This window comes from Moschus berezovskii, chromosome 5 (assembly GCF_049115385.1).
Source record: "Moschus berezovskii isolate FMDL1 chromosome 5, NW_MosBer_1.0, whole genome shotgun sequence".
NCBI lineage: Eukaryota > Metazoa > Chordata > Mammalia > Artiodactyla > Moschidae > Moschus > Moschus berezovskii.
In genome coordinates, this window is record NC_142464.1 from 19,674,198 (window position 1) to 19,687,351 (window position 13,154).

The following is a 13,154-nucleotide window of genomic DNA, read 5'->3' on the forward strand; positions in this document are numbered from 1 at the left end:
ATTGTAAAGCAATTATCTTCCAAAAAATTATTTTTTTAATTAGCACTGAATGTTTCTCTTCCATACAACATTTCCATCATAGTTCAAAAACAGGTTTTAAATGTTTGTGAAAAAAAAATGTTATAATACCCTGTGTCTGTGCTCAGTCCTGTCCTACTCTTCGCGACCTGATGGACTGTAGCCTGCCAGGCTCCTCTGTCCATGGAATTTTCCAGGCAAGAATTCTGGAGGGGTTGCCATTTCCTGCTCCAGGGGATCAAACTTGAATCTCTTGCATTTCTTGCACTGGCAGGCAGATTGTTTACCAGGGAAGCCTTTTCCAGGATTCTTTACCTGGGCAGCCCTACAATATCCCATGTTAACCCAAAGGGTCCAACTCCTAGGACCTATCACAGTTCTAATTATATAACTGTGAGCAAGTTCTATGACATAACTCACCCTACTTCAGACATCTCTGATCTGAAATTTACTTCCAATTTTAATAATAAGAGTAGAAAAGACAGAGGCATTTTGCAGAAGGCCAGTGTTGTTGTTTTTTAATAACAATTTCTGATTATAAATGTTCCAAAATCTACCCGGGAAACACAGAAAGAGAAAAATTACCAAAAACAAAAAGATAGCCACTATGAATACTTTTTTGTCCAGGATGTATGTGTTTGTATTTCCCTACAATCATTCAGAGATATATATCATATACAGATTGGGGTCACACTAAGCGTTATATTGAAATTTTTAAAACTTAAACATCCAGGCTTCCCTGGGGGGCTCAGTGGTAAAGAATCAGTCTGCCAATGCAGGAGACATGGGTTTGATCCCGGGTCCGGGAAGATCCCCCATACTGCAGAGTAACTAAGCCTGTAAGCCGCAACCACTGAGCCTGTGCTCTAGAGCCCTGGAGCCACAACTACTGAAGCCCTGAAACCTAGAGCCCATGCTCAACAACAAGAGAAGCCACTGCCAGCAGAAGTCCTGGCACCAAAACTAAAGAGTAGCCCCAGCTCGCAGCAGCAAGAGAAAAGCCTGCACAGCAAGGAGGATTCAGCACAGCCAAAAAATAAAATCAATAAAAATTAAATATCAATCAAAAATATGATCTTAAAGTCTGCATGAGATTTTGGTATTGTGGCAGTATTGTATTTATTATGAGTCAGTCTCTACTCTTGGCAGATGTGGACAGCTCAAAAGATTCACAGGTACACTTGGGAAAGTACAATTTGCCTGACAAGGACAAACAAACTGAAGCAGGAAAGCGTTGAAGCAGAGGGGAAATAGGAATTTGGGTGTCTGGATCCAGGGGATGAGGCCTAAGGCGACTGCACTTGATGCCTCTCGCACTCCTTCCCCAACGTTTTACACACCCAACATCTAGCTAAAATGGGCACTGAACACCAGTTCGGAAGGGAATAAAAAATACCAGTGGAGCGGCAAGCAGTCTGGAGAATAAATCTGGAAATGGCTATAGGTGGGAGGAGAAATACTGATCCGTATAGATACAGTATATTCCCAGCAAGCCCATAAGAGGTCCTTTTACTAGTCTGGAGTCCAGGGCTTTCCCCCAAAGTACTGAGTCTTGGCCTCACTTCTAGCTGCTAAAAAGCTAAATCCTCACAACCAAAGTCTTGGGACCCAGGCCCGCTCGTCTCAAACCTGGCAGCCATCAGAACTACCGCGGGAGGTGTCTTACGCGTCTGTTTATTTCGACTCGGAGAAGCACACCATCGACAATTTTGAGCCTGAAGGTTAGAAGTGGCCGAGCCTACCCGCTCGTAACCCGAGCCACAGGTGAAGGCCCCAGAGCGCATCCCGAGAGGAACGCGAAAGCGCCCAGCCCACCCGATGTGGGCTCCTCCGCGGCCCCCGGGACCTCTCCGCGCGCAGCGGCCCCGCGCCTGCGGCCAGACCCGCAGACGCTCAGGTGCCGCCCCCCCGGCTGCAGGGGGTGTCGGGGGCGTCGCCTCCAAACCCCGCCGCTTTCCGGCTCCCTCGGCCAGCGCCCGAGCCTGAGATCCTGTTTTGTGTTTTGTTTTAAAAGCCTTCCCCGCCCCGGTACTGCTAGAAGGCGTAAATGAGAGAGGGAGGGAGGGGTGAGTGGGCGAAATGGAGAAAAGAGGCGCGGGAGGACTGAAAGCCTTCTTTAAATTACTGCTGACACCTCGGTCCCAGGCCCCTAAAATCTCAATCAACAATCCATTAGAACTCAACAGGAGTAAAACGAAATCCTCGTTTAAGTGTATTTATCCGATCTCCTTTCTCTCTTTCAAATGCTAAATCCATTTCAGCATATGCCCCTTCTTTCTCCAGCCTTTCTCTCAAGACTGGCAGCCCATACCACTCTTGTAAATATGAAAGATGCTAATCATATGACATATCACGTCTCCGTCGGAGCCGGAATAAAGCCTTCAGATTTGGGATCATTGCCTCCAGACAACAGCTTCATCAGCCGGAAAGTTGGTTTTTTTCTCCTTTCCTTCAACTCTCAATCCCTTCTTTGTCTGGAGTAAAATGCAGCCGACTCGAGCCACCCAGGCCATATGGTTCACTCTGTATTTTCTTAGTTGAATTCTGAATTGTTTCTGTGACTTGCGAGTTTTTTTGGAAGTGCGTATAAAGACATAGAAGAGCTACTTGTGCAGGGAGCGCGAGCGGGCGCGCCGCTGCCGCCCCCTCCCGGCCTGGAGCCCGGGCGGCTGGCTGCGCGGAAAGCGATGCCGGCCACTGCACGGTCGCGCGGCTGAGACCCGCGGGCCGCAGCTGCCGGCTCGTTTGCCATGCGGACTCCGCGCCTCGCCGAGGGAATGAAATTTGGGGGGAAAGAAAAGATGAATTAATCAGGTGCTAGGGTCGACCCCAAATGGTTTGTGTCCTAAAGTATCCTTTTGGATCCGTGAAAATAAACGTAGCCTGGCTCTCTTCCGACACTGTATTACATTACAGTCTTATTGTCTACCTAACACGGTTTTCTGACATGTGTAAACTTTTTCATTTTTTGTCTACCGATTTGAATGTAAGCTCTATGGGGGTAGGAATGGTGTCTATTTTGTGCACGCATTGTTCCCAGGGCTTGGTGCAGGGCTTGGCACACACTGGTTGCCAGTGTATGGATAAAGGAGGGATGACTGGAGGAGTTAAGGTAGAAAGATGATATTTCCCAAAGGAACAAATTAAAGAACCTTCTCTGCTTAAGATTCGAATTTATTCATCCCAACCTGACCCTTTTAATTTATATCATCAACAAACAATAATTTCCAGAAGAGAATTCAGTGTTTGGGGAGGTTACGTTTTTCCTTAGTGGGGAGAGGAGAGGGAAAATCAGCTTTCAGATCCTTTTCCCATTGCTTTGAATGAGTTTTGTGTTTTTCGGGTTTGGGACTGTCCCTGTGAGAGAGCAGGCTGCCAAATTTCCTTTCTCTGTGTCTAACTCCTTACACAAACCCCAAAGAGTTCTTTCACCAAATCATTAAATTCTACAGAGGTGGTCAAGCTCGCACTGCTTTTCATGAAACGGAGAAAGAAAAGGGGTCCTTGAAGTTTAGAAGATGCCCAAGGAAAACTCCTTGAATGACATCAAAAGAATGAGTTTCCATAGCTGTTGAAGCACGAGGGCCATGTATCCGCACAAAGAGGGACCGGGGCACCGGGACGGGCTCACAGCTCTGTCCCAGGACAATTGGGTCACTGAAATAGGGAATTAATTACCATTGGAGAGTGGGCAGCCCATTCACCACTGGCTGAGTTTTATTAAACGCCAATATAAATAACAAAACAACTCTTGTGGCTGCACTATTCCTACACGCCAAAGGAAGGATTATGCTGGGGATTAACATCTTAAAGTCTATGAGACTTTCTGACTCAAGGCTCGGAGCTGGTAATCGTGTTTGTCTCCTGGTTCAGCGATTAGTGCTCTCTTTCTTGCACTTTCCCCTGGATAGCCAATGTCCCTTTTTGCAGGCACAGAGGGGTGAGGGGGGCTTCTCCCCCTAGTGGGCCCCCAGCCCCCCATTCAAGCGCCGGCTGTTCTTTTCCCCTTACCTGAGGAAAACAATCAGAAAGCTGGCGGAGACTGGTCAAATCTCCTACAGTGACTTCTCTCCTTCGTGGGAAAGAAGAGGAGTGCTCGGGCAGCGGGTCGCCTACCGAGTGCAGAGAAGCCTGCCTGGTGCTGCCTTTCCGAAGCTGATGGGAAGAGGGTAGAGAGGGCGCAAAAGGAAGGGAGCCTTTCAGCACCTGCCGGGTGGATTTCAACACCATCAAGAAGACCTCGTGCGTCAAGCTGGATTCCTGAATGGTTGGCTTGGGGCGCCAAAGCACATTATACGGGTTTAGGGCAAGGGAATAAGGGTCCCGAGAGAGGGGGTGTTACGACCTTCTCTGCCTTGCACCTCCCCTTGTAGATTCCCCCAGCCGATCCCCAAATACTGAAGGGGGTGGGGCTGGCGCAATGAAGCTGCGGCGCACCATTCTAGCTCCGACCTCTGCAGGACTAGAGTGACAAACCCTCCCCTATAGGACCCGAGGGAGAGATCCAGGATGAGACAGAATTCCGTACAGGGGTCCAGTAAGAAGGCGGGGAGGGAGAGGGTGATGAGTTTACACTGTTATTGTTCTTGACCTCCTTGCCTCCACAGAAGGGGACCCCCCCAAAAATCCGAGCCCACTTTGCCTCCCAGCGCTTCACCATCTGCTCATCACTAGTAATGAACTCTGGCGTGGGGAGGAGCCCTCCGCGGGGAAGGGCGGGGGATGCAGAGGGGGCTAATCGTTTCCACTCGGTCTTCACCCACTCTGGAAACCGGAGTGTTTCTAGTCCCCAGCAAATAACTAAAGCTATTCAGGACTGGCTAACTTTTTCTTTCCATCTTTCCGCCTTTCGGAGAGCTAACCGGGTGGATTAGGATTTAGGCTACAAAGCCATCCTTGGCAGAGGGCACCACCTAGTTCTTTTTAGCAGAGCAGAGCCCCTCCCTTTCCTTGCAGGCAGGACGGTTTACTGTGAATTGGGGGTCGGGCTGGCTGGGGAGGCAACTTTTGCTCTTGTGCTTTCTGGGAAAAGGACCTTTCTTCACACCCATGCCCCCCACATTCACCTGCAGCAGCAAAAGTATGGTGGGGTGATCATTTGTCCTCTTCGGCCACTTGTGAGGTCGAAGTGTGGATGGCATGTAGTCTCTGGCCCCACAGCAACACCTACCCTAAACTTTAGGGCCCTTGGGTCGTCTCAAAGTTCAAGCTTCTTAAAAACAACAAAGGCTTTCTAAAGGTCTCCACCCCCCTCGCTGCTCCCGTTACTTCACTTTTCTCTCTCTACACATACTCGGGCCTCCTTTCTTTTTAAGGCTTGGGGATGAGTTTAAATCACTGGGCTCCCATTTCTTGATAACTGCCTGCTTTGAGCTTTTGTTCTCTTAAAGTAGGGATTGCACACAGAAAGAGGGGCAGAAGATGAACAGTTTGACCCTTTAGGACAGTTCATGCAATGGACAGGAGCGGCCCTCGGTCACCGAATTCACTGACGCTATTCACGCGCTCCCCTCCCCCTCCGCATAACATTTCAGCCTCGTTTCATCTGGACAATCTTTTAGACCACACAAGTGCCTCTTGAATTTATTTAAGTTAAAGGAGTGCTAGAAGGGTCCAGCTAAGGATATCTGGCACTGGCCACGTCTTTGCAGATCTGAGTACAAATCGAAATTGCTTTCTTTCAGCAAAACCAAGCAAAATGTGGAACAAATAAAATTTTGCGACAGAGTGAGAATGGCTGGCTTCTGAATTGCACTAGTGTGTTAATAGTTCTTGATGTTCTTTTCTTTTAAAAAACAATACTCTTCATAGTAGGAAATATTTCCGGAAATATTATCAACAGTGATGCTTTTCTTGAAGGCTACAAAGCAAAAACAGAACCCAAATTCTTAAAATTCCAAGATAATGTTATTGTTTAGTCACTCAGTCGTGTCCAACTCTTTGCAGCCCCATGGACGGTAGCCCATCAGACTCCTCTGTCCATGGAATTTCTCAGGCAAGAATACTGGAGTGAGCTGTCATTTCCTTTGCCAGAGGATCTTGGACCCCAGGGATTGAACCCAGGTCTCCTGCATTTCAGGCAGATTTTTTTTTTTTTAAACTACTGAGCCGTTAAAAAGAATACATTTGAATCAGTTCTAATGAGGTGGATGAAACTGGAGCCTATTATACAGAGTGAAGTAAGCCAGAAAGAAAAACACCTATACAGTATACTAACACATATATATGGAATTTAGAAAGATGCAAATGATAACCCTGTATACGAGACTGCAAAAGAGACACAGATGTATAGAACAGTCTTTGGGACTCTATGGGAGAGGGTGAGGGTGGGATGATTTGGGAGAATGGCATTGAAACACGTATGTTGTCATATGTGAAACGAATCACTAGTTCAGGGTCAATGCATGTTATAGGATGCTTGGGGCTGGCATGCAGGGATGACCCAGAGGGAGGATAAAGGGAGGAGGGAGGTGGGAGGGGGGTTCAGGAGGGGGAACTTATGTAAACCCGGGGCAAATTCATATCAATGTATGGCAAAACCAACCAATATAATATTGTAAAATAATTTGCCTCCAATAAAAAATAAATTAATTACATAAAAAAATAAATAAATAAACTACTGAGCCACCAGGGAAGCTGGAAGATAATATAGAGGGTGATTAAAAAAAAAACCAAAACTTGTACTTTTGCACAGTAATCTAACACAAACCACCCACTGCATATAGTCAACGAATTCCTTACTTTAAAAATAGTTACATAAACTCCATGATATCTTTATAGCTACATAGATTAGAGATTGATTTCTGTCATTTGAATATGTACACAAGCTTATGTTTTTTTGCATACTTTTTCCTTTTGGAAAGAATCTCCTTTCCTGGAAATTTCCAGAATCAAAAGTGTGCGATTTACCCTAATAATATTTTACTGTTACTAAATATCTGCACAGGATACTCTTAAATATTCATTATTAACTTCTTACAGACAGTATAGAAAGTTTGGGTTTTGACAAAGAAAAGCATGTACCCTTTCAGCACATCATAAAAACATAAAATCTTGGAGCACATCATAAAAACATAAAATCTTGGAATAACATAAAAACTGAGGGGTCAGACACCCAAACAGTCTTAAAAATCATCTAAAGAAATCCATTGTGTGTTTCACTAGCAGTAAACATTTAAACCAGCTTGATCTTGGTGTTTGTTTGGAGTTATACAAAATTCATCAGGTTTTCCTTTAAGCCTCCACTTAATTGAATTCTGATTCTGCTTTTCCCCCTAATATATTTTATCATCAAGCCAACCCAGCACTTCCTAGCCAGACCGAAAATTTAAAGACCTATCTAAAGAAGCTATGTTTCTACTGATACTAAAGTAAACTTTCCTTTGTTTCTATTACATGAACCTATTGGCTTGCCTTTCTTTGCAGGCCACTCTTGCCATGAGATGTAGGTATGTAAAAGCTGACACTCTATAATATCTCCCATCATTCCAGTATTTGTTTTTAGCAGCCTTTGATCGTTTCCTCAGAACCTAGCTTTCTCGTCCTATTTCTTTCAAAATTAATACAAAAATCCTGCATCCACTCCCATGTGTTCCTTCAATTTTTGACTAGACAAGACATTAGAGAGTTTTCTTTTAGGGGGACTGTAAAGAATACTTATTTGGCCTCAGTGATCATATCATATAAAATAATGCTAATGTGTGCATCAACGGTGGTAAGCACTTTTGGTATCTTTCACTATTGATGCATCTTTTTCTTGAACAAACTCTTCTATGAAGTTCTTATTCTGCGGGTTCATGATACAGAGAGAGACACTCAGAGAAGGGTGAGACAGGCAGATGCTGTGTTCTGAAGAGACTAAACATTTCCCTTCTTTCTTATTTAATATCTGCACTTCTGCCATATGAAATTAAGCTGTTCTAAAAGAACTGAGGAGGAAACTAGGGAAATAATGCTATTATGTTTAGGGAATTTGTTTTTAAAGTGGGGGGTGGGGAAGAGATGCAAAACACAAGTATCAACCAGCAAGGTGAAAACTGTGGCAATTTTCAAATAATTTCAAGACAAAGAAGTCTTAGGTTGGATAGCTGCAGTGGGTAGCAGTCCCTTTCATGAGATTCTAATTTTCATTTTCTTTACTTTATGCCTTCCAAGCCCGCTCATTATCTCCCTGAAGAAAACGTTAAACAAATTAAAACCATGCCCAAACACTTTCATCGTCCCTTTCTCTGAAATACAGCTTGTTTCCAATTGCTACAATCCGAATGAGACCGAGACCACAGACAATATTCTTTTTCTCTCACCACTTCTCAAATCTTAACATTCCCATTGCGCCTTGCTGAAACTTAATCTGCAAAAGACACTCCTCTGCAATCTACTGGAGTCCAGATCCATTCCCGCAACCCATGCACCACCTAACACTCGGCCCAGCACACACTTCTGGGGGCTGTGGTTCTAAGAAGTCAGCCACTTCGACAAGAGGGTGGGCAGGAGGAAGAGGAGGAGGAGGAGGAGGGAGGGATGGCTGTTGAGCAATTCAGAACAAGTTCCCTCCGAGGTCCAGTAGCCCTCCAGCTCTTTTTTCCTATTGAAAAGCCGGGAGAATCGGGAGGACGGGCCCCATGTCCCTACAACGCCCCCCAGCGCGGAGCAGAGGTCATGGAAATGTCAACGCAGCCCATTCGCTCTGCCGAGCTACAAGTTGGCCGCTCGTCCCGCTGCCACCTATGCAGGAAGCCCTTTGCGGTCCCGCCCCACCATAAACAGGGGTTAGCTCTGAAGGCCCCCCACCCTTCCCCGAAAACCAAAACCTGTATGGTGCTGTGTGACACACGTAAAATGAGGAGGCCCCTTTTAGTTCTAGTAAGTGAGTGGTTTTAGTTTCACCTCCTCTAAAAGTCCATCAACTGCTCCTCTACTCGATCACCCTGTCAGGAGAAGCCTCTATGAATCTTCCAGCGTCCTCTCTCTTCACCCTTCCACATCAGTCTTTCTGGAACCCAAACCTGCTTGCCCGCCAAGTGACCACAGATCGCCATCCATACCCTATGCCTCCTTTAACCAAACGAAAGCGTTTTGAAATACTTTACTATTTGAGACCGTTCCTAAGAAGCTTTGCCAAGAGACGTCCGGCTGCCGCAGAGGGCTTACTACTTTTCCCGGGATTCTGACCCCTATTAACTAATTTCTCGGATCCCGGTGTCCGGGAGCTCAGAGGCCAGACAGCGCCCGGTGCCTCGCGGGGCGTGCGCGTGCGCGTCGGGACGGGGGTGGGGTGCGGCCGCGAGGACTCGGACCCGGGCGGTCGCCTCGGTCTCCCCACCCGCCCCCAGCGCCCCGGCCCCTAATGAGCCGCTGAAAGGGAGCGGGCTCCTGTGCGCGTGGCTCGCAGGCCTCCCGGAGTCCGGGGCGCCCTGATTGGCCAGCTGCGCCTCGCGACCTCCATTCATTAATAAATTAGCGGCACGCTCCAGCCGAGCGCGAGCCACCAATCACAATGGGCAGCGACGGCGACAACAGCCGCAGCCTGAGCCGATGCCGCCGCTCCAGCAGTCCGGCCGCAGCCTCGAGCTCCAACGGGAGCTTTAGAACCATGTTATGCTGATTAGATAAAGGGGGGAAGAGAGGCGGGGGGCGATGGAAAGAGGGGGATGGATGGATGGCAGGGCCAGGGGAGGGGGGGAAGCGGGTGAAGAAAGAAAGAAATGAATGATGATAATGCAATGAAAAGAGTAAGCCGGCTAGGGACGAGCGGGGAGGAAGGGGGGCCAGCACAGCGGAGGGGAGGAGAAAGCGGCGGCCGAGGGCTGGGGGGGAGGTGGGGGCCCCGGGGGCAGATCTGATTGTTTTCTTGGTGGTATATAAGGGGTTTTAAGGAGAGTCGTGTGCCAGACACGCAGCCACTGAACCACAAGCAGCTTCGCTTTAACTGGAGTGCCTGGGAGTCGCGTGCCAGGAGCTGCGCGTCCAGGGACTGACTGACAAGACAGACACGCACCACCACCACAACACACGAGACCCGGGCGGGTCGCCGAGGCCGCCGGGGCTCTTGGCAAAGTCGTCGGTCAGAGAGGTCCCCCGCGGAGCCGCGCCGCAGCGGCGCCAGGCCCGGTGCCTCCAAGCCGGCAGAAGGAGCAGCGCCGAGCTCCCGGCTGCGCGGAGAATCGCAGCACGCGCCAGAGAGCGACGCCGAGGCACGTTTAGAGACAGAGCCGAGTAAGTCCCCGCGCTGCGGCTTCCAACTCAGGGGCGTTTCCCGCACGGCGTCCCACCACGTCCGAACGCCCTTCGCTCGCGACGAAGGGCCGCAGGGGCCGCAGTCCCTTCCCGGGAGAGAACACAGCTGTCAGGGAGTGTCAGAGTTCGGAGCCCAGTTGGCTGGCGACAGGGTCACAACAAGGGGCGCCCGCGAGCTGGGAGAACACAGGCGGGGTTTCCTTCCCAAGTTGCTTTCCTCCTTGGCGCGATTCCGAGCGGGTCTCCTCGGGCGCGCAGCAAGTCCCGATACCGCTGACAGCTTACCTCTGCGGCTATATTCACACCCCATTTGGTTCTTTCTCCCTCTCTGCTCTCTCCTCCAGGATGTTCGTCAAATCCGAGACCTCGGAGTTAAAGGAGGAGGAGGACGTGCTGGTGCTGCTCGGCTCGGCCTCCCCCGCCTCGGCGGCTCTGACCCCTGTGTCTTCCAGCGCGGACGAGGAGGAAGAGGAGGAGCTGGGCGCGGCGGGCGGAGCGCGGCGGCAGCTTGCGGCGGACGCCGGGCCCGCGGCGCTGGGCGGCTCTCCGGGAGGAGCCGAGGGCTGCCGGCCAGCGCGGCTGCTGGGGGTGGTGCATGAGTGCAAGCGGCGCCCCTCGAGGGCAAGGGCTGTTTCTCGCGGCGCCAAGACGGCCGAGACCGTGCAGCGCATCAAGAAGACCCGTAGACTGAAGGCCAACAACCGCGAGCGCAACCGCATGCACAATCTCAACGCGGCGCTGGACGCGCTGCGCGAGGTGCTCCCCACATTCCCAGAGGACGCCAAGCTCACCAAGATCGAGACCCTGCGCTTCGCCCACAACTACATATGGGCGCTCACCGAGACCCTGCGCCTGGCTGACCACTGTGGGGGCGGCGGCCTGCCCGGGGCGCTCTTCTCCGAGGCAGTCATGCTGAGCCCGGGAGGCACTAGCGCCGCCTTGAGCAACAGCGGAGACAGCCCTTCGCCCGCCTCCACGTGGAGCTGCACAAACAGCCCCGCGGAGTCTTCCTCGGCGTCCTCCAACTCCACCTCCCCCTACAGCTGCACTTTATCTCCCGCCAGCCCGGAGGGTTCAGACATGGACTATTGGCAGCCCCCACCTCCAGACAAGCACCGCTACGCACCTCACCTCCCATAGTCAGGGGCTGTACCTACAACTGCCATCTCTGCTACCCACGCCAGGCCTTAGTGGGTACCCTTTCCTGCCCCCGATCAAGCCCTCCTCCCACACCCCTCCTATCCCCCGCTTTCCATGCCCCGGAAACCGTCTCACTGCTCAGAGCATGTGTAGCCGTTCTGATTACTTGGTTATTTGTTGCATTCCTTGGCTAAGGGCTTCCTTAGTTCAGCCGGGCTCTCTAATTTATTGGTGTGATGGAGCTTATTGTCAAAGAGGATTGTAGAGTTTGGGGCGGGGAGGGGGGAGGCACTTAAGGTAAAAAGAGGCTGGGAAGAGATAAAGGTGACGCGTCTAAAGAGTTTGTAGAGCGGACTGACGCTCCTGCCCTCGGTGCGATTCATGTGAATCTCCCAGGGGGAACGCAACCGGTTCCTGTGATCTCTTCACCTTTGCTTCTACATAGAGATGTTAATGTCGAGTAGAAAGAAATGTATCTTAGCATCTGAATGATTTTATCGGTAATAATATTATCCACAGATTTGCAATGGCTAGCATCTGCTTTATTCCCAGTGCTGCCTGCGGGCTGTGGGAATTTCACCTGTCAAACCAAACTTTCCCTCTCTGATGTGCACTTTGTTCTGTTTCCCAGATTCGTCACAAAGCCTATTGTCCCGCTCTTCTCTTTCCTTTTTCTTCTCCATTTTGCCATCTGTCTCTTATGATTTATAAGGGGGGGAAAACTTGTTTTGTTAGAGGGCCAGGTTAGAAGTCATTGTATAATTTGTAGGCTTTGTAATGACTGAATGCAAGCGTGGAAATTTAGGCTGAACTCTCTATCAAAAGGAAAAATGTGGAGGAAAAGGGAAAAATCAGGAGGGAGGATTGCTTCATGAATTATTTATCTCGACCTTTTAGGGGAGAAGAAACTCCCCCGTTCTTTCAAGAGATTAAAAATAAATCAACAGACTGAAAACCTAAGCAGACACGGAGTATTATCAGGATCAGCCACACACGTGTTTCCTTCTATTTATTATAAAGAAAAATTTCATGGGAAAAGTATGTATTTTTTGTATATTCTACAGAGTTTATTCTAGTATGTATTTACGTCTTGAAAGAACAGGAAAATTGTTGTGATTAAACTATAAATAAAGTATCTAATTTTCATAATTTTTGTGTGTTTCATTATTACTTTCCTGTTTAGGTGGCTTTTAGACGAATAAGTTGCATTTTTTCCTTAACTCCCTATATCAAATTGAGTAGAGTACTCGTTTGTTTTTGTTTTGTCAATGTCTGTGTGTAGATTTCATTGACACATAAGGTCTAAGCAATCATAGGAAGCTGAATTATATTCAAGACACTAACATTGACATAAAAGTGTAACTCTCCATACAAATAAAAGCTTGGTTTTTAAGAAATCAGTTTCTGAGCAAACAAGATTAGTCTGCTATTAAACAAGATTAAGTAATGATGAGCACCAAAGTTCAGAAACTTGCTTTTAAAAAACAGTGGAGTTGAACTATCTTGACGGAGTGTGAGAAATTTGGTTCTTCCACTTCACTTCTTTGAGCTTCAGTTATCGTCTGTAAACAAAAGGGACTGGACAGTCATCTCTAATATCTGTGACATAACTGAATGTTTATAAATCCATTATTAGATGCTGATTTCATGTCAGCCAATTCATTCTTTGTTAAAACGATTTATGTAGTCAAAACATCTTCAGAGAGAAAGCAAAAATGGTTTCCTAATCGCCAGGATACATAACTCTGTAACTTGCAGCT

The 13,154-nt window shown here is 48.5% G+C and overlaps 1 protein-coding gene across 1 annotated transcript; it reads left to right on the forward strand.

Moving 5' to 3' along the window:
- The first annotated feature begins 10,545 nt into the window (after positions 1-10,545).
- NEUROG2 (neurogenin 2) lies at positions 10,546-11,394 on the forward strand. Its single transcript, XM_055434619.2, has one exon. It carries the CDS (start codon positions 10,600-10,602, stop codon positions 11,392-11,394), a length of 795 nt encoding a protein of 264 aa, XP_055290594.2. The 5' UTR covers positions 10,546-10,599.
- The last annotated feature ends 1,760 nt before the right edge of the window (positions 11,395-13,154 follow it).

What these genes read in the sequence shown, in the direction of transcription:
- NEUROG2 (XM_055434619.2), top strand. Translation starts at nt 10,600, where the DNA reads ATGTTCGTCAAATCCGAGACCTCGGAGTTAAAGGAGGAGGAGGACGTG.